We start from the raw sequence: 20455 nt of genomic DNA on the forward strand, positions 1-20455 counted from the left end.
GACGGCCGACGAACGAAACACTTGCTTGACAAGACATGCTGCAGCGTTCTTTTGAAAGCCGGCGCAAGGACAAGAAGCACAAGAATGAGATACCCGACACTGCTGATGCGGTCTCAACCTGAAGGCAGAAGGCTATGTTTCTTCCAAGGTCACGCAAACGTTGGCGCGCGCGCGGGGGCTATATTGTTGCTGTAGTACAGGCGGCTGGCGCGAAATCAATCAGTGGCCACTAAAACCATGTCGGTTCCAGTTGCCACCATGAAAGAGTCCACATTATCGCAAAGTCAACAGTTCAAAGAGACTTTCAAAGAGAAGACTCAAAGAAGCAAATTGCAATGGCGTTCCCATCGCTCTGAGATGAACTGCTCAATTGGGATCACCGAGGTAAGTCCCTCCAGGCGGAAGTATCTGTAGTCGATTTCGGGAGCCGGAGCTATCGGGGCTAGACTTGGTTATTGTACCAGCCCAGCCTGGGCTTGCAAGATCACCTGCGGTAGCTAATCCGCGGGAGATCTTGCTCGAGAAGATATCAGATTTTTTTTCTTAATGTTATAAAGTTTGAAGGGGCTCTCGGTTTTATCATGTCTCTGAAGTGAATGCGAATACCCTGTGCTTGGTGCTTGGCAAGATGCAACACGTTTCAACCATTAGCCTGGGTTTCGTCTGGGTGGATCACGAGCTTCAGACTGCTCGGCACAACAGGACAGCATGAACAACAAAATGGGCGTTGATCCCGGTACGAATTCAAAGAAAATCGAAAGAGAAGATCTCTGGAGCTTTGGAGAATTTTGGAGATACGCTGGTTCGCGTCCTATCGAGATCTCGCCTGTTGCTTTGCTGGTCTTTGCGCTGCGCGCCCCATCGTCTGTCACTATCGCAATCATGTTGTTCCAATCAGTCATTGTCCTGGCGGCGGCTTCATTGTCGCTGGCTGCCACGCCGCAGGGATTTACACCTGCTACCGAGACTCCATTGATAGTATCCTTCTCTGGTATCGATGCGAGTGGTGGCAAGCAAATTGCGAAAGAGGGTCAGTGGAATCTGCCATTCTTAGTCTATAGTGCCCGACTAACATGATTCCGCTACAGTGTCGCAGAAACAGCCTCAGATCGCCACGAATGCAAAGCTGACGGGAACGACGTATGCCGTCATGATGATTGACCTGGACATTCCGACGGACAGCCCACCTCAGACCAGCACTTTGCTCCACTGGATGCAGACCGATCTGATGCAGGCCAGTACTCCCACGGCACTGAACACGACCGCCGGCACCTCTCAGGTCTTCACACTGCAAATGCCAGGGGCGGTCGCGGCGGCTGCGTCGTACTTTGGGCCTGCACCTCCTGCCCGCACGCCTCTATCGCATAGATACACGCAACTCTTGATCGATACCTCATCCGCATCTACGGAAAGCATGAGCGTTCTCACGCAGGCCGCACAGAGCCGTCAGGGTTTCAACGCAGAGACAGTCCTGACCCAAGCTGGACTCTTGGACAAGGTGGTAGCGGGCAACTTCTTCGTCGTCACGAATCCCGGCCCCGCCGCCGACTCGACGGCCGGAGCTGGAACGGGCACGACTACTGGAAACTCCACCACGGGAAGCGGACGAGGCACTGGTACGGAGAACAAATCCAACTCTACGACCACGAGCACTGCGACGCCATTCAAGTCAGCTGCGGCTGCCTGGTATGACGTGAATGTGTTGCTTTTGGGAGTAGCTTTGGTTGCGGGAACCTTCTTTTCTCTGTAAGCAGAGGAAGTTTGTAACAATATGTCTTACTTATATACCCTTGATACACAATACCGCATATTCTCGAATCAGCTCGTCACGTAATTCCAGGCATACTCGTGTTTGGCAATGCAGAGACTAGCCAATGATCAAATTTGATGTTGTATGCTGAGAATGGAGGAGTGATGGATTTGCCGATAGATTTTTACATACTCCAAGAATAAAATGAATGTACAAGAACTTTTTCAAACTTGTACTTGAGTTTATGTATTTTTATGCTACTTTCTCGGCGTGTATTGGTTAGGACTATAGTACCAAGTTGTAGATTGGTGTGGCTTGAGCCTTAGCAACGAACAAAGTGGTATCAAGAACATAATTAAAGAAAGGATTCGATAGTAAGTTCTAATGTATTGCAATAAATTTACTGATTTATTTTCTATTCAATTCTGCTCACTGGTGATACGAACTCTTCTTTTACTCTTTTCCAAAGTCAGCAACCGCGCGGCCCGCACGGACCATAATTCGAATGCCCCAGTTAGTCATTTAATTCTCGGCGGTTCAAGCTCAAACTAACAACTAGACAAGGAGCCCGCGCGGCTACTTACACAAGTGCAAGCTGAAATATTGGTTCTCGTCCCTGTTCACGTCGAGCGCGCCCCAGCAAACACGGATCAACAAGACATTCTTGTAGAAAATTAAGTCTCCGATGGCTGTCGGGTCGGCGTTGGTCGAGTTGCAACCTGCCGCTTAGTCATCGCTGTTCGGCCTCTGCCGTTGCTCTTCAATCTCAAAACTCAGATGCTGCTCAACTCGCGGCTTTGTAAGGTAACGCGCGCGCTTTGATACGATAATTTGCAAGCAATGATGAGAGAATTTTCCAGATGCCTGAAAATTCCAGCCACGTAAAGGTAGGGACTCCCTTGTGGAGAGACTTATATGACAAACTATATAAAGAAGGTGGTCAAAGTTGCATATTTCACAAAAATATTTCCAACAACCTCAATAAGCTATTCGCAAATTAATCAACAAAAGTCCAACTTTGATCTATCACCACCAATATTTATTTGAGTTGATCAACTGAATCTCTGTCCACGTCCCGAGGAAGTACGAAAGAGCCAAAGAAAAAGACAACATGACCAAAACTATTGTCATTCTAGGCGCCGGCCTTGCTGGGCTGCCTGTCGCCCACTACCTACTCTCCCGAACTGCAGCCACGCATAAAGATATTCGTATCGTTCTTGTCAACCCCAGTGATACCTTTTACTGGAATCTTGCCTCTCCGCGGATCGTGCTACCCGGACAGCTGGTGGAAGACAAGTACATGTGGTCCATTCCAGAACTATTCGCAAAGTATCCAGTCGATAAGTTTGAGTTTGTGGCCGGAAAAGCTGAGACTCTCTCACCCGAGGACAACTCCGTTGTTGTGCGCCTAGCCGACGGCTCGAGTCGAACTATTGCCTATCACACCGTCATCGTGGCTACGGGTGCCGACGCCAGGGACAATATGCCGTGGAAGCCCCTGAGCAGCAGCACCGAGACGCGCGAGGCCATTGCCAAATTGCAGGGAGCCATCGAGAAAGCAAAGTCTATCGTCGTGGCAGGCGGTGGTGTGACCGGTGTCGAGTTGGCTGGAGAACTTGGAGCTGCGTATTCAAAGTCGGGACTCAAGGAGGTGACGCTCATTGTGTCTGATGCCCTCCCACTCGAACGCCGCATCATGAGGCGGACGCGAGAGTCCGCCCTGCGCCAACTCACGGGTCTCGGCGTCAAGGTCTTGGTCGAGTCTAGGGTCATTGCCGTTTTGCCGGGCCAAGGCTCCAAGCAGACGCTGGAAATCTCCAAGCAGGCCGGGACCAAGACGACCATCGAGACCGACCTGTTTGTCCCGACATATGGCGTCATCACCAACACGCAATTCGCGCCAGCCTCCATGAAGGACGCCGAGGGCCGTCTCGCCCAGGACTCCCGGTTGCGGGCCCCCGGCTACGACAATGTGTTTGTGCTCGGCGACGCGGGTAATCTGCAGCCCATGCAGGGCGTCAACGTGGAAGGGCAGCTGCGGCACCTGACCAAGCAGTTTGACGCCTATCTTCGCGGCGCCGCCATGGACGAGTACAAGTTTGACAGCAACAAGATCATGATGGGAGTCTCGGTCGGTCCCAGCGGCGGCACCGGACAGTTTGGATCCATGAAGCCCTTTAGCTTCCTCGTCGGCATGATGCGCAAGCAGCTGGGTACCAACTACTCAAAGGATTATGCTGCTGGGGTGCGCACTCTGTTTGGCAAGTGGTAGAGTTGATTTGTCCTTGGCATCTTGGAGTTGTGGCTGTATATATCTGTTGTTTAATTCGCTTCACCGATACCATCGATCTCTTTGTTTTCTTTTTCTTTCACATTTCACTAAGTAGCCTGCGACTTTTTCATTTCCATAGTCCTAGCATGATTTGAATCTCAAGATGATAAATTCCAACATGTAGCTTAAACACAATGCCTGTTTGAACCAAACTTGAAAGCCCTCGATCGTGGTGAACGTTACCTAGCAATTATGCCTATCACACAGTTGTGTGGCTACAGATTTCCCGCTACACATCATTATGATCACTGGTCTTGGCACGAGTATATTGTAGACAATACAAAACAGACTTGTCAATTTTATTGCATTGAACACCAAGACGGTAAATTCGCACAACGTGGAGCACATTGGAACTGAGAGAATTGTTACTCACTGGAAAAGGGGCTGATAAATGGGACAAGATTCAGCGGGGCCGATTGTGTTAGCACCTGTGGATATAAAACACAACAATACGTATCGCCAATGACTATATAGTCTTACGTAAGCCACCAACACGACAAGAACTCAGGGCGGAGAATGGGCCGTGCTCCATGAGTCTGGAAACTTCTATGTGATAACGGGCTTTTGGCCAATGAATGATTGGGTATATTTCATTGCCCAAGCCAGAGAAGCCCCTTGTCTATGGTATTCCTAGTCTGGATGACGACAGACGGCTCTGTTGTTATTCTATCGTAGTGAAGAAACAACTCCGTCGAATATCTGTGCCGTGGCTTTATTTCAGACTTTGTCGCGAGGGGGTCTGCTCGATATGGCTGAGCGTACAGTCTAGACATGAGGCCTTCACATCGGATCCTGCCAACCTATGCATGGTTGTGATGAAAGATAACTCGGCCACCATCAGCATTTAGAAGGCGCCTGTCGTCCCTGGTATTTGAGTCGATGATACAGCATTCATTCAATCAATGCCAGTTCTTCATCTCTTGGATTTGCCCTTGGCTTTTGTAGCCTTCTTCTTGTCGACAAAGTCCTTGATGATGCCATGCAAATCTGCATTCCGCCTAGCCAGTAGCAGAACATCATCAGTGGTAATGGTTGATCTTCCAGCATGGCGACTGAAGCTTTCCAGGTCGATTGCAACGCTCTCTGATATAATGTTTTAGCATGTTTATAACACGAAACCATGCAGTGGAGATCTTACCAATCTGTAGCCAGACCATCTCCATCAAGGCACCTATAAACTGAGGTGTGACATTGCGCTCTCTTCTCAACGATTCCTCGTCGGCAATCTTGCCCACGGCGTACCAGAGGGCAGCTTTCAGGCGCTACAATTTCATGAGCAAGAATATTCTTCATGGCGGATTGGGGCAAATCTTTTACCTTGCGCGTTTCCTCATCTGCATCATCTGCCATGGTTCAACAGATAGCTTGGCTGGAGTGATCTTCAACTTCGAGGCTCACTTGTGATGTTTCAAACAAGCATTGACGCGTCTGATCGCGTTAAGTGCTGCCGCAGCCAAAAGGTGGGGAAGGGGACGGAGAGCCCTGGTCCTAGGCAAGGGGAAATGCGACCCTTGGGCGGTCAGGAGGTGCCCAAGCTGGCAATGTGGTAGCGGGCATTCCCCGTGTAGGGTTCCAGCTTACAGCGCGGCGGGGCTCTTGGCTCTTGCTGTCGCACTAGTGAAATCGCTATGAGGCTTCTTTTTTAGTGATGTTTTTACCGCGCAGCATGGGAAGAAAGTTTCCAAGCTCCTCAAATACTTCACACAAAGCTCTCGGCTCCTCCGGCTTCAACCCAATTTCCCACCAATTTTCTTCTGCTCTTCTGGCTTCTTTGAGATCTTTCAACTATCCTAGACTGTTTATTACCCTCGACTTCACAATACCTGCAAATTTCTGCGCAAATCTGCGCGACAACAACCCGTCACAATGTCGGAACTCTCAGATCTAGTCGCCCACCTGGGCGACTCGCTTCACCAGCTCTTCAGTCTCGTCACCATGGCAGGCGAGCGCTTTACCTCGAACCTGACGGCCTCCTTCTCGACCATGACCATCAAGCATTGGATACGGCTCGTCATGATTGTCGGCACCTACATGCTGGTGCGGCCATACATTATCAAGTTCAGCGCCAAGTACCAGCAGAAGCAATTTGAGAAGGCGCACGAGGAGGATGCGGCGGCGGCCATCTCGCCCAACCAGCTGCGCGGCCAGGTCGACATCCCTGAAGACAGCGACGACGACGAGGTGCCGGACCCCGAGGCCACCGCGGCTAGCACATCGGCCGACTGGGGAAAGAAGGCCCGCAAGCGACAGAGAGTCATGCTTAAGAAGCTCATTGACGCCGAGGAGCAGAGGCTGCAGGAGCTCCAGGAGGATGAAGAAGACAAGGACATTGAGCAGTATCTTACCTAGGGCGGCATTCGTGTCTCCTCTGAACTCGCAGCAAGGACTGGCTGCTAGGAACGATATTCCCTTCGACTGCCTCTTCTGTCGCCCTTGTCTATAAACGCTTGTATACGTTTTAATTACTGTACATTATCCAATATCGTATCTGCCAGCGAGAGCTTCTGTGGCCTGGCCCTTGCTTGAGAATTGAATACAAATAATCAATAATAATACCCGGCACAGCTCACATCAATGCAGCAGACGTCCTGAACATGGTGACATTCTGTAAAGGTCCGTCTAGCATTGTGGATTTGGTTGTACATGCAGAACATGTAACATTTCCAGAAGGATTGTATGATCGAGTTCAAACACTGGTACCACATGAAATAATCAAATTGATTGAGCTCAGAGATGGAAACACTTAGCAGCATCTCAAATGGTTGAGATTACTGAGGTAGTATGTACTGAGGAATGAGCAACTAAGCAACGGCTCGCTATGTTGCATGGATATTCTACACGATGGCAAGTGCAAGCCTTGCCATCGTTTCTCTATCCCAGTCCCTTCCCCCTGCACTACTTTCTATCTATCGGTTTTCGCAATTATTTCAGTCCGCCTTTAATCTGACGAACTTTGCAGCTTTTCCACGCTCAGGAGCTGCCCGCTTAGCTAGGGCCATGACCTGTTGGCTTCTCATACCAATTGTCCACATTCGCCGCCCATTGTTCTCAAATGAAATCTCGCATTCAAGCGAGAATTCTTGGATGCATACTTGGCTACAACAGCTTCCGAAGCTGACCAAGTGTTTTGTGATGGCATTGCATGGCAACCTTTGACACCACCGGATGCTTCCGGAAGCGGTTGCCCACGTCCTCTGGTATGCAGATGGGAAACCCCTGATAGTGGTGAGTTGATGCCGTGCGATCCCCCCAATACTCCCTCGAGCACTTCACAGACCATCTATCCACCGAATTCAATCAAACATAAAGTTGCCCGGTCTGTCACAGCAACTCATGTACTTTCCCTTCGCGGAAAAGATCTACCGGCAGACGCCATGGGTAACACAACGTATACTCTGCCGCTCGTGCTAACATCCTTCCTGGCAAGCATACCAGAACCGCATTTGCTTATGCCGATACTTCCCACCATACTATCATTTCAGTATTGGAAACATCATGACAGCTGGTCTGACTTTGACTAACGACCGACGATTGCAACGAATCGCGGATCTTACCAAGAAGAAACAAAAACGCCAAATTCTCTAAAAGGAGGAGGAAGCACGACATATCGTACCCAACCAGATGATAGCTGCCAGGTGGCGGTCCTCATCGTAAGGCAAACATTACGACCTTTGTTCACGGCCCGCGGTCAATACTCCAGGACACTGCGACATGAGTTGCTTCACTCTCGATTACGGTCAAGCACATACGGATGCTTGCGCTCGTGACCGTTTAACCTCTTCTATTGCCGTGTGAATCCCCAAAGGTTTCAGCCATCCGGGTTGATAAGCCTGGATGGCAAAAGAACCAAAAGCATGATGTTGGACTCTGGAGATGATCCTCCCAAATTTTCTTGGTCCTTTCGCAACGGCAAATCCGTTGGATGTGAGCAGACTGTTCGCTTATCTCCGAGGAAGCGCAAAGAACCACAGTTGTGGCCTTTTCGAAGGTTCCTCGTGAGCAAACATTCAAAGAAGAAGGCGAAAGTGAGGCTTTCCGCGTTACTTTCTTGCCGACAAGTATGAGCTCTTCATATCAAAGCATCTGATCTTGAGACGATGTTGCAAGGTTAGCAGGGCCTATTTCGGCTCCGTCATCTGATCCTGGATCGCACCAAAGGCGGACTGAGAAAATCGCGGTTCGTACAACTTTGAGGCCCCTGAGTATTCTTCTGTGGCGTAACCCATGGCATGTCATTATCCTTCAGTGCCTTGTATGCCTTTTGTTGCCCGACCACGATAGGGCCGGATGTGGGATCGCCATTCCCGACACATGAGCTCCAACAACGACTATTTTTGCTGGTGCAACAAGCCGTCAGCAGATTATTTCCAAGGTCGAACTTCAGCATACGCTGACGAGGACACAAGAGCCAAGCAAGGCGCCTCGCAACAGTGGCCAAGGGTATCGTGGTGCTCCGCTGAGCAATTTGTACTTGGTACAGTCGAATACTTGAGCCAGCATGTAAGGCTGTTCGTTCGGCCACGGTCCTCGCTGCATCTCTCGGACAAGTTTCGAAGTGTCGCTGGTGGCCTCCAACATACATGTGAGAAGCTACGACGCGCGCCAGTGTCACTCCGGATAAGTCTCTGCGCTGTTCATATGCATCCTTTGTCAGCATATTCGCACACTGTTAGTATGCAAAGTTTTCGTGGCGATTTTCGGTATTTGTTCCTCGACGACTGCTGGGGGCTCGACGAAGATGGTGGAGGCGCGTGTTGTGGCTTGGCAGCATCTTATAGAGATCGGTGTATGCAATGCATCTGAGTTTCAAGTGGTAAAAGCCAGCATAAGAAGGATGGGTGGCTCCGTGATTCGATGACTTTTAATCGACTACTTCAAGCTGTGCAACTTGAATTGGGCAGACACACAGTCAAGTTGGTGTGGTCGCTTCGTGCCATTGAACCAGCAGTCATGGTATAGGTGAGCGACGCTGGCATTCTTCATGCACAAAGCACATCTTGTGGTACCAAGGCGAGGCCGATGGCTGAAATCTCTACATGGCGTGCCGACTCAGCACTTTCCAATGTTGTGGATGCCCAGAAGATGACTTCATAAGTCTACTACTCTCATGGTGGCGCTTTCATCGGCAACGCGAATGCATATCAGTGGGGATGACTACTACTATGAGCTGCATTAGCAGACACTGAAGTCGATGAGATTCGTGGGTAGACCTCGGATCTTCCAAAGCAGGAGAGTTTTGCGCTTTCGCGATATCTTGTCGAATGATCCCCAAACGCATGTTTATGGGAGGATTCTGCGTAACACAGGCCACCGCCATTTCCATTACACAAGTCGCTGCTGGCATGATGACAACTGCGAATGGATCCAGGGCTCTCTGCTGACAACCTTGGAAACTACTGACGCACGTACCTGGAAATTCTTCAACGGTCATGTCCAAAAAGGATGATGACTTGCACTCATCCAGAGGGGTACAGAGTGTACGTACTCATATTATAGGACTTTCCTTGCAATGAAAAGGGCAGACCTCAGTACCACAAGCTGATGAAAGGTTCCGCCAGCAAGGCCACCACAGTCTGATGCTACGCCCGGTTGCAAAGCGTACCTAAAGTGCACGAGGTACTAAGCCCGCGAGGCGCAGGTCATTTTCAGCATTTCGCTGAGAGGCGGTGCAACCAGGATTATCTTTTTCACTCAAACCCGGAGTTCGGCGTGGCATTTCTTCTTCCGGAAATCACAAAGGATTTCTCAACGGGCTCTAACGGATAGAGAACCACGACAAAGCTCGGGAGGAATCTCATGGTTGCTTGTGAGATGTGTATAGGTGTTGGGTAGTGAGGGGCAAGGACTCGAACCAAGAACGCCAGGAAGCAGTATCCTTGTCGCTACATATGTATGCCCCTCCTTCAACATTGGCCGAAATCGCGAAAGAAACGTTGTAACATCCCGTTAAGGCTTGGGCCAAAAGAAGCCGTGGGACCCCGCGGCTTGTCAAAGGCTCCCACCGCATATTGAGGCGCCCAGATAGATCATCATCGAGGACATCTAGTGTGTGTGCGTGCGCTCTAAATTCCGCGACTGGCTGAAGCACTGCAGAATGACCTGGTCAATCTTTGTCCGCCACTGCCCTAGAATGGCATGAGCTGCGGCCGAGAAGAGCCACAACCACCTCCACCTGCGTGTGAGCTGTTGAGAGATGAGAGATATGGCAGGTATACAATAGTTGTACGGTCTCACCGTGGAACTTTGGAACTTTCTTACTCTTCCTTCTTATAAGACAATACTGCCTCATATTGTCCCATCTTTTTCCTCAGGACAGGAGAGAGGCCAAGGCCCCCAACCTTATTCGAGATCCACCACCAAGCGTCGGGGAAGACCCTCACCTCACTCAGGCTTACACCTTATTTGGAAACACTTGTTCCCACACAACTGATCGATCACCTCCCCCCATCTTGCCACTTTCAAGAAATTTCATTTTTTGTCGTGAGCTTTTCTAGAATATTGTGCGCTGCTTTACTTTGCTTCTGTCTCAGCCTGTCACGCTTTTAAGTACATGCAGTAAAGTCAAGTGCCAAACCGAGGACTTTTCTGATTTGGCACAGAGCAGTCCTACTTACTAACCTACCTTGTCCATCATTAGAAGACAGTGGAGACAGGCCGCTTCAGGCTGCATCTGCCGTCATCATCGCAATCACCCATGCCTACGATGTCCTAGAACACACATTCTTCACCTGCCTTTGACACCATGCCCGACGGTATTGACCTCGAGAGCTTCTTGCAGCACGGATACTGGCAAAACTCCAGGGTGAAGACGACGGATACAAGAGAGTATGTTACCATTTGTTTACTAGCTCATCCCACCAAGACACTGTCGCCTAGGTACCTAGGTTAGGTAGGTAGGCGAGGTCGACTGCCGCCGTTGGTCTGTCGGATGGCGGGGTACCACTATGCAAAGGCGCACGACGTCACAACATTCTACTGTTATTCTCTCTACACGACCAGATTGGCTAAGACATGTCCAGCAATACTTCGTCATACTCGTACAACAACACATCTATACCGAGATCCTCTCATTCCACCGAATACCCGCCCGAGTTGCGACGTCGATCGTTCTACCCACCGAGCCCCAGTGTCGAGGACGAATCCGCGTCGATTGCTAAGGAATATGGGTCAATCCTCTCGGCTTACCCTGACGAGGAGCCACGGTATCCTGGAGATCCGGATCAATTGCCGATAATTTCTGGTCCCTTGTATGAGCATAATCCCGAGCAACGATTTGTTTTTCTCGGCCCCAGCTCGTCTTCGACCTCGGACGAAGATACAACCGAGCTGAAGAACAATGACAGCCAGAAGCGCTCAGTGGATGATACCGAAAAGCCTCCGCTCACAAAGGGCAAGGAGCGAGCGCCAGATCGTGAAGAGAAAAATGACTGCCAGAAATTTGTTCTAGTTGCATCGGACGGAGAGAAGGAAAAGTTGTCCTCGAGACCTGAGACAGAAGAGCGCTCAAAACGCCCTATTCGCGAAAGACGCAAGAGTCGGCTGGAAGATCTACCCACCATCATCACCGACCTTGACCGTGATGGGCACGGAGAGTCGCGGCAAAAGGATATTCGAAGATCGCGATCTGCGAATGGGAGAGAAACGGGTAACGACGACTACTTTTCGCCTCGTCGCAGTTCTCAGCGCTACCCCAATGAGTCTCTGCTGTCTCCGGATGTGACCAAACACTCTACCAAGGGGCGCGATCGTACATACTATGACTACAGCGGACCGAATTCTCCTAGTCAAGGACGCAGCAGGGCTCATGGGGATGACCATCCTGGAGAACGGCGGCATTCTAGACGTCCCGACGACACTCTTGACAGGCCATATTCTGCGGGACCAGTAGAATCACGAAATCCCGAAACTTCACGGAGTGCACGCAAGGTGGCGCAAGAAGGGTCAACAGGCCGGGAAAGCAGAGATGCACTCAACGAAAAGCACCGCCAAAATGGGGATCGACCAGCAAACGTTGACCGGACAGACTCTTTGTCCTCAACCAACCGTCCCGACCGCGAGTCCTTGAAGCCGCGATCCTTGAGCTTTCGAGGCAAGCGGGAGTCAGACGACTCCAGATTCTCAAGTGAGGAGGAAGTGGACAGACGTCCCACTCCCCGCCAGCGAGTCAAGTCCTTTGTGCATGAAGAACGGAGTGGTCATCTGCAAACACCAACAGAGCCAAAACCTCTTGGTAGGCGGTCAAAGCCAAGCACGCCACTTGCATCTCCACGTGTTTCTCAAGGGGAGCTATTCCCTAATCGAACTGAATACAATGAGCGACGAAACTCACGCAGTGCGACGTTCCCAATGAATGTCGGTAGGGAGAATTCGAAGCCTGAGGGCAGATTTCGTACAGAGGATGACCTTTCGCGACCAGTTTCGCGAACTTCAACAGCAAAATCCTCGCTTAGCTCTGCCGTCCCTCTTGCAGTCCCTGTATTGACTGCTGTTGCCGCTGCCGCTGCCGTAGCGGCGAAGGAGCCTGGGAGTCCAGCCGATCGCAAACCCTCAGGCATTCCTCCATCACAAAAGCCTGTGCCGCAGAAGGCCCGTGTGTCGGCTGATGAGAAGCCCGATTCGCGCTCGTCTTCATTGACGCCGTCCTCGTCTACTACGTCAAAGCGCGATTGGGAGCCACCCAAGTTTGATCCCTACAAGGACGGCGTCCACGATGACAAGCCCAATGCATCATACAGAAGATATTCGGAGGGACACAAGGGCAGTCTTCCTGACTTGCCTGAATGCCCTAGGACAAACCCACAGACTCACCATGTGGATTGGCTTACACTGCCAAAATGCGACCATTTCAACATATGCCCATCATGTGTCAGCACAGCTTTCGCAAACACGGAATGGCAGAAGTCTTTTGTGTTGCCGCCGTTCCGGGCTACTGATAAGCCTTTAAAGTGTGACTTTGGTGCATCGCCATGGTATCACATCGCTTGGCTGCTCATGCACAAGAACCAAATACCAGATCTGGGCATGTTCCAAGGACTGAACAATGTGACAAGAGATCATCAGCCATGCTCTGGAAATCAGGAGGCAATTCGTATATGGTATACCATCAAGGACCCGGAGACGCGGCGCCCTGTCCGCAACTTCAAGGTGTGCCACCATTGCGCCAAGAGTATTGAGACCCTCTTGCCTAGCCTCAAGGGTGTTTTTGTGCCGGTGGGACAGCCTGGGGAAACCTCGCGTGGCATTTGCAGCATGCGAAAACAAAATCATGCTGGTGCTGGCCGGGATCGATTCGTGGTTCTCTTCGATCAAATGGAAACGACCTCTGACCTTGCTCTCGCGTCCAAACGCTCCCCAGACGTTCATGCCCTAGCCAACAAGGTACGCAAGATTTGCTCGCTCGACGAGTGCTACGGCGGCCAGCCGGTGCGGGATCGCAAGTGGTTCTCTATGCGGTCGATGCCCTACTTTACCGTGTGCGAAGAGTGCTACGAAGACGTCATTTGGCCCGAGATTGAGCGCGGCGCCTCAAATGTAAAGGCCGAGTTCTACAATCACTCCCAGCGGCTCGACACGGCAGCGTGCCAGCTGTACTCGGACCGCATGCGCCGCTACTTTCGCGACGCGGTCAAGAATGATGACTTGGAATACCTCAAGTCCAAGATTGCGCGGCGCAGACAAAAGGAACAAGAGTTTTACGACAGTATCAGGAGTATAGATGCAGATGCCGCAGCCAGGGGCTGGGACAGAGAGCGCGTCGATGATGAGATTGAGAGAGCAAAGAGGGAATGGAGGCGGCATGAATAATGATCAGAGGCACACTGGTGGTAATGACAATGGGGAAAAAAAAGATAAATCTACTTATCGGTTGCTGGTTGGAGGGCGCATGAATATCATGACTGATGAGAAACGTACGAAAGTTTACTTCCCCCCAAGGTATACATTGGTAGAGACGTGTGGGATAGATGAAATTGATGATTGAGTTTATTTATTTACTCACTGAATCTTTTAAGTGAGAGTTTCCCTGTGAAATTATAATCTAGAAGCTTAAAGTTTTGGAATACTGAAGCATGATTGGATCGAGGCTTCTGTAGTAAGTATACAAAGGCTTCGCTGTGCATATATTTGACGGGTATACGATGAGGATGCCATGAACAATAAACGATCCCGAAACCACGCAATGGGTGAAATTAGGCATTTCCGAAAGAGCTCCGGCTTCTCTCTGTGCGTGTGCGTGTAACATCATATGCAAATCATATGCAAATATGCAATACGTTCATTCTTGCCCCCCAGCCTTGCAGCCAAATGAGGACGGGCGGGGTTCACAGCCTGACGCACAACAGACGATGCACCCAACTACATTACTTTTCTCATTTTCTCCAGAAGAAAAACACGCACAGTCAGTGCAGAATTGCATATTACTAAAGCGGCACAGGTCAAATGTCACGGCGGGAGAAACATGTCTTCCAACGCGACAGAGATTGAGCTGCTCTTGCTCGAAGCCCTGAACAGCCTGATCACAACCCTTCGCAACGCGACTTTGACAGCCTCCTCGTCCTCAGACAGCGACGACGATGAAAACTCTCTCACGACGACAGCCAACCGCCTTGCGCTGTCCGCGACCATAATCTCGATCGCAGCGTTTGTGATTGCGCTTCTCCAGGCCGTGCTTCAGTACGCGGGCGCCAACGAGTCCGCCCGTCAAAAGTGCAACTTTGCGGCTATCGGATTGGCATCACTTCACGTACGCAAGCGATGGTCACTTCGGAGTTGGCGGCGCAAATTTTACTACCCTGAGCTAGATATGGACGAATACATGATTCTTACAAGAAAACGCTTTCAGGCAGCAAAATCACAGAGCAAGCTAGTGCGTTGGATGAAAGGCCTAGATAGGCAGGATACAGACTATCGTTGGCATAGGTCGAATGGGGGGGAAAAGTCTTATTGGCTCGTCACGTACGTTGACTACTGCCAGACTTTACTAAACGCGCATGAACCATTGACCATCGATTGATGCAGTGACGACAACTGGACGTTGTACCACAAAACACTCGAGAATAATGCTAAATGGGAAAGTCTTCGGATATATGAGCTGCCATGGAAGTATTGGTTGATATGGAAGGTCTTCATATTCATGAACAGACCTAGAAAATCATATCGAACCAGGGCGACCTGGGCACAATTATTAGACTCATTCGAATTCGAACACCACGAAAAGCTTGTAAACGGTACTGTTGATGCCGAATGCATCCCGATAGCAATTGATGTACCAACCCAGACAGTAAGCTTTGATTTCTTGGGAAAGATCAGCTTCCTCATGGGTCTGACATCTGTCAAAATCAGTGCTGAACAAAGAGAGTTCAGCGCGTTTGGAGAGTTAGGTTCCATCACCACCGAGAATATTTCAGGATATGGGCGCGTCGTCAGATTTCAGCGAAACAGTGGGACTAGATTGTGCGTGGGAGCAAGATTACCTGGATGGTGGCAACTCGACAATTTGAACCGAGTCATGGGCCACCTTTTTACACCTGCATCAGAATCAGGTGCCTACTTCTTGATTCAGTTTGACTTTTTTTAGCACGGTAGAGCATCTTATTTAAGCGAACAGGCTCATGTGGCCGATGCTATCTCTTGGGCTCTCAGGGTATGTCAGCTTGCCGTGTGTATTGTCTTGTATGCTGACAAGACCTGTGTTTTCCAGTCAGAAAAGACAGGGTCCCCTTCAGAGGATGAGTTCTGGCCGGAACGGTCGTCATGGCAGAGGGAGATGGGCGACAAACAAATGGTATGGCCATCGGTGCTCCTAACAGCAACAGTTGCTCAACTTCCTGTTCTTGTCGCTGCATTTCCAAGCGATGCCTTACTCAGGCCTTTCACTCAAGTATTTGCTCGACTCGCAACACTAGTAAAGAAGAGAGAAGGGCAGACATATGACTTGATGACGGAATTTAAAATCGAGAGCCTCAAGGGAGACTTGCTTAAAATGCTCACGTCCGGTGTTTTTCCCACCATCAACAAAGGTCCTCCGAGGGCTTTCCGTGGTGAAAGTGGTTGGACCTACTAGTAAGTATTTTTCACCTTATTTCCTCTAGTTTGCTTCTATGCCCTGCCGCTTCTATGGATGTGATCCCAAAGCCGATCAAGCAGCAATCCTGGTCACAGCATGCCAATGCGCCACACCTATGTTCGTAGAAGATTACAAAAGGAAAGAAGGAGAGAAGGACCACCGATTCCATGGTTCCATATCACTGCTAACTCATATCTGCTAGCGGAATGATGTTCACCCACGTCGAGGATGATGACTCCAATGACTCCAATGACTCCGATGACTCCGATGACTCCGATGCAGGAAATACGCAAGATGAGCTGTTGAAGGAATGGAATGATCTCAGTGAGCATACTTTCATACTATTCATTAACAAACTATAAGCCATGTCCCTGGAAAAGTAATAGTGCCATGGCGACACATCCAGCTTATCTGTACCTAGTATCATAGAGGAGAATGCTGATTTTGTATTCTCCAGTGTCGCCAGTGCTTAACAACGATACAAATCGAAACGCGTCGAAAACCCCAATTATTCTTCCGATCGCCAACGAACTTCTTGTGGAATTCGATGTGGTCAAATGGCGGCAGAGACTCGATGATATTCGTAGAACACGCTACAACCAATCAATGAGATGGACCAAAGGAGAGTTTTCCCCCCGTCCTCGGGCAGAGAATTTGCTCTGGCTGCAGGTGTATCTACTGGACTGCGAGATCCGACAACTGATAAAGAGTTTGCGCTCTATTGTACGTATAGAGGGAGAAATATTGTTGGAGCCCCCTCGAGAACTAGAGATCACCAGCGAAAGGATCGCCCAGGCTGTTCGCCGTGCATGGGCGGATATGGACGAAGATTCCATTCAGGATCCGCTCGTGGCACTGGATCGTAAGATTGCTGGAGAGCTCGGCGTATCGTTGAGTGAAGATGACACCAGCTCATATATACGTCAGCTCGCAGACTTGTTGAAGTTGAGATGTGTCTTTTTTGCAGCATATCTCATGGCCATTCCAGACTCATCAGAATTCCTGCGATATCACCAATCGGGTGCAGACATTAGACTTCCCATGATCTGAGCAGACCCGAGGACTCGCTAGCTATATTGCTTTGGAACTGCCGTGGTTCATGGGGCGTGCTTCAATGAATGGGCTGAGACCTCGAGTACTCTTTGTTGAGAAGATCCCACGTCCGCCAACTGGGTGTTTATGCCCAAAAGCTTGTCGTCTTATCAGGACAACAGTAATTGGGGAATAAGCTCAAGACAGAGACGGGGGATGCTTGTTGACAGGACGGGACGATATCAACGGCCTTGGATATCGAGCGGATGCACGAGTGCCAATAATAGACCATATCGAGTGTTTGATTATCTGTTGGCCAACCGCCAATCAACATGTCAATTAGAGCATGGATACTGACTATTGGCTGTATTGTGAGTTATTGATACTTGTTGAGAAACTAGGCCAATCGTTATCACTATTGAAAGGCTAGGAAAGCGTGGACAACGCACATGAAAACCATATGTAAAGTATGTTCTTATCAATAACCAGTAGTACAGTATACAGCTTGCGTGGCAGGTTGGGAGACTTGACTCTAGCCGTGCACGAGACGATCAAAAGTATGCACTGCAACGTCCTGTGCGCAACGGGCAGCTTAAACCTGGAGGTACATACATATCTGTGCATACGTGCTGCATGCCTTCCCGTCAGCGGTATCGGAATGTGTAGGGGGAAAAAGCCAAGATATGTCACGAGTGATAAGCTTTTCTGCGCGCGCCCAGCTGTCTGGAATTATCACTGTTGCCATCTGTCGGGATGCCCTTGCTATCAAAGATGTCCAAGAAAAGCCTGGAAATGGCATAATTGTAGAGTTCGAAAACGATCATGAAGCTCGGGTGATGTTTGAGCTCGGTGGGTCAGGGACATCCTTACCTTGAGTGGTCAGGCCGGCGCATCAGACACAAGGCTGATATCCACCGTGTCAGGAAGACCGGGAGATGTTGTCTCGACTCTTTGTGGAAGAAAGGGGACTGTTAATACCAGTGATGTGATTGCTCACCGAGACGGGCGACTTGTGGCTCCTGCTGGGTAAATAGGCCGCTAGTACAAGTAAAGAAGAAAAAGAGGGGTGTGGGCAGTGGATTAATGTAGCCAAAAGTGTGAGACTTGCAGACCTTTGAGCCCGCAGCAAAGACGCAGAGTTTGAATTGGGTTGGGCTAAGCAATGGGGGCGCACCACTTGGCTTCGCGGTAGCCAAGCCATGACCATGCAAATTCGGAAGAAGTCGGAAGCCTCTATGACCATTCTGCTCACGTCTCACAGGGGCTGTCGCGTGCTTCCCCTTCCTTCGAAACGTCCTACCACCGGCCGGCCGTGTCGTTTTTTGCATGTCACTTCGTCTGATGAAGCGCCCTTGCTGTTTTGTGATTTTCCCCCTCTCCGCAGTGGGTAAGTCCCGAAGATTGGGAGGGGGCCAAAGAAGAAAAAGTTTGCGTTTTGGGCTTACTCAGATGTAGTAATGAACTGCACGTATCCGAGCGGGGGCAGATTTGCTGCATTCTTGTAGTATACTCTGTACTTATATCTACCTCCTATATTGACAGAATAAACGTTGACTTACACCCGTCAAGAGCATCAAGAAGATAGTTTAAATTCTGCTGCTAAATCCAGAATTCCAGCGAACAAGACAAGGCCTGGCCCTGGCCAAAAAGGAATGGACAAGCAAATTTTGAACTCATGCAGGGACGAGCTTTGAGTCCCGGACGGCGGATTTTTGTTCTTTGCTGACTGAGACTGATGAGCCCGGGGGTCACTGTGAGATGCATGGATCGGACGGAACCCACCCACAGAACGACATGCAGCAGCAGTGGACCAGGGTCATGTTCCCGAACGCTGGAACTGCTGCTGGAATTTGAGCCCAATGTTCAGACCAGCCTTCCATCAAGATCCATTCCATCCCATCAGCAAATCCCAATCCCCCAGAACTTCCCGCTGGATTTTTGTTGTGTTTGATCGGTTCCAAATCTCGGCACTGTCTTGGCTTTTCTTTGGCCATCCCAAAGGAACCTTGCAGCTGTTCTTTGGACGATTTGCTGGTCCGTAATCCTCACTCACCACCAGCTTCTTTTCCGCAATATCAACACGGGGTGGAGGAGCAATCCATCGATCATCCGTCAGGTATCAATCTTTTTCAAACGACAAAGAAAAGAACAAAAGAAAATTTAAAAGAATACCACGCCGCAAGTCTCGTATTACGTCTACATTGGGCAAGTCTAGCCAGCTTTTCACGATAACTATACGCGCGGATGTCTCCACGAGTGGCCCGTTGGTGTCCGATGCTGCACATTAGCCATGTGCGCTATGCTATAACCGTTCCCACGCGGTCCAACAGCAGCTCCCCCCACAGCGCATCCTCCGCTAAAACTAGAGCAGTAGCAGCAGTGCTAGTGATGAACTCAATGCCGAGAACACAGGTGAGAGCCGCCTTGCCCCCTTGTGGTCGGTCTGCTTGATACTTGGCTACAGGACCCAGGTCAGCTCGGTGAAGGCAGAAAGCTGGGGGGTCGTAAAAAGATGTACAACCGCAACATACCGAGCCTGGGGTCGGTCTTGTTGTCGGTCTTTCTTTTCCAGTCATTCAGTCACATATCCCTGAGAATGGAAATTCTGGCCGGAATCGGGTCATATTTCGCATGTAAGTTGTACGTACTACTACTGCACTATGGACGGTACTCGTCTACTGTACCATGAAAGCAACTGTACGTAAAGCGGCAGCAAGCAAGCAAGCAAGCAAACAGCAGCAAGCAGCTTTCTTCTGCCAAGTCCACCCACAAGCTGCAGCCCTGTCGATTGGCTCATCTCAGCCCAGCTGCATGGCCGATATGTATCATCATACACATACCGCCTAAACAGCCCGTAGCGCCGTCCACGTTTCCCAGTGTCACAAAAGAAAAAAGAACAACGCCGCCGCAGTAGAGGGTGCAAAGAAAAAGGTTTGGCATATTCAACAATTGGCCAAGGTGTAGGTAGTGCTAAGTCTGGTGACTGGACTGACTCTGATCCCAACTCCGGAATACGGAACCTTGCAGCCAAACATGGAGGCCCTGGGACCAATTTAGCTCCCGAACCCCATTATATGGACCCAACAAATCTGCTGCTAGGCCAATATACTCCCTGATGCAAGAAGAAAACCCGGAGATTGACGAGAGTGAACGGCCGCCGCAAAGCGAAGTCGTCGCTCTGTGTGATTCAGAATCACGGTTTTTTATTCGACACCTTGAATCTTCAGGTGCCCGTCTATTAAGCATTGGATCCACGGCAGCACCTCCGGTTTGGTTC

The 20455-nt window shown here is 50.1% G+C and overlaps 6 protein-coding genes across 6 annotated transcripts; 5 read left to right on the forward strand and 1 right to left on the reverse strand.

Moving 5' to 3' along the window:
- Window positions 1-720: 720 nt before the first annotated feature.
- PFICI_09520 (uncharacterized protein) lies at window positions 721-1750 on the forward strand (the record flags this gene model as incomplete). The annotated part of the gene is made up of 2 exons (XM_007838101.1): window positions 721-1030; window positions 1089-1750. 2 exons carry the CDS (start codon window positions 721-723, stop codon window positions 1748-1750), a joined length of 972 nt encoding a protein of 323 aa, XP_007836292.1.
- A 1111-nt stretch (window positions 1751-2861) lies between these two features.
- On the forward strand, window positions 2862-4022 carry PFICI_09521 (uncharacterized protein; the record flags this gene model as incomplete). The annotated part of the gene is made up of 1 exon (XM_007838102.1): window positions 2862-4022. One exon carries the CDS (start codon window positions 2862-2864, stop codon window positions 4020-4022), a length of 1161 nt encoding a protein of 386 aa, XP_007836293.1.
- A 973-nt stretch (window positions 4023-4995) lies between these two features.
- On the reverse strand, window positions 4996-5432 carry PFICI_09522 (uncharacterized protein; the record flags this gene model as incomplete). The annotated part of the gene is made up of 3 exons (XM_007838103.1): window positions 4996-5165; window positions 5221-5344; window positions 5400-5432. The coding sequence occupies 3 exons, from the start codon at window positions 5430-5432 to the stop codon at window positions 4996-4998; spliced, it is 327 nt and encodes a 108-aa protein (XP_007836294.1).
- Window positions 5433-5948: 516 nt separating this feature from the next.
- PFICI_09523 (uncharacterized protein) lies at window positions 5949-6431 on the forward strand (the record flags this gene model as incomplete). The annotated part of the gene is made up of 1 exon (XM_007838104.1): window positions 5949-6431. One exon carries the CDS (start codon window positions 5949-5951, stop codon window positions 6429-6431), a length of 483 nt encoding a protein of 160 aa, XP_007836295.1.
- Window positions 6432-10824: 4393 nt separating this feature from the next.
- Window positions 10825-13886, forward strand: PFICI_09524 (uncharacterized protein; the record flags this gene model as incomplete). Its single annotated transcript, XM_007838105.1, has 2 exons — window positions 10825-10907; window positions 11102-13886. The coding sequence occupies 2 exons, from the start codon at window positions 10825-10827 to the stop codon at window positions 13884-13886; spliced, it is 2868 nt and encodes a 955-aa protein (XP_007836296.1).
- A 2466-nt stretch (window positions 13887-16352) lies between these two features.
- PFICI_09525 (uncharacterized protein) lies at window positions 16353-17196 on the forward strand (the record flags this gene model as incomplete). The annotated part of the gene is made up of 2 exons (XM_007838106.1): window positions 16353-16470; window positions 16604-17196. 2 exons carry the CDS (start codon window positions 16353-16355, stop codon window positions 17194-17196), a joined length of 711 nt encoding a protein of 236 aa, XP_007836297.1.
- Window positions 17197-20455: the final 3259 nt, after the last annotated feature.

Source organism: Pestalotiopsis fici, assembly GCF_000516985.1.
Source record: "Pestalotiopsis fici W106-1 unplaced genomic scaffold PFICI_Scf_6, whole genome shotgun sequence".
In the NCBI taxonomy this organism is placed as follows: Eukaryota; Fungi; Ascomycota; class Sordariomycetes; order Amphisphaeriales; family Sporocadaceae; genus Pestalotiopsis; species Pestalotiopsis fici.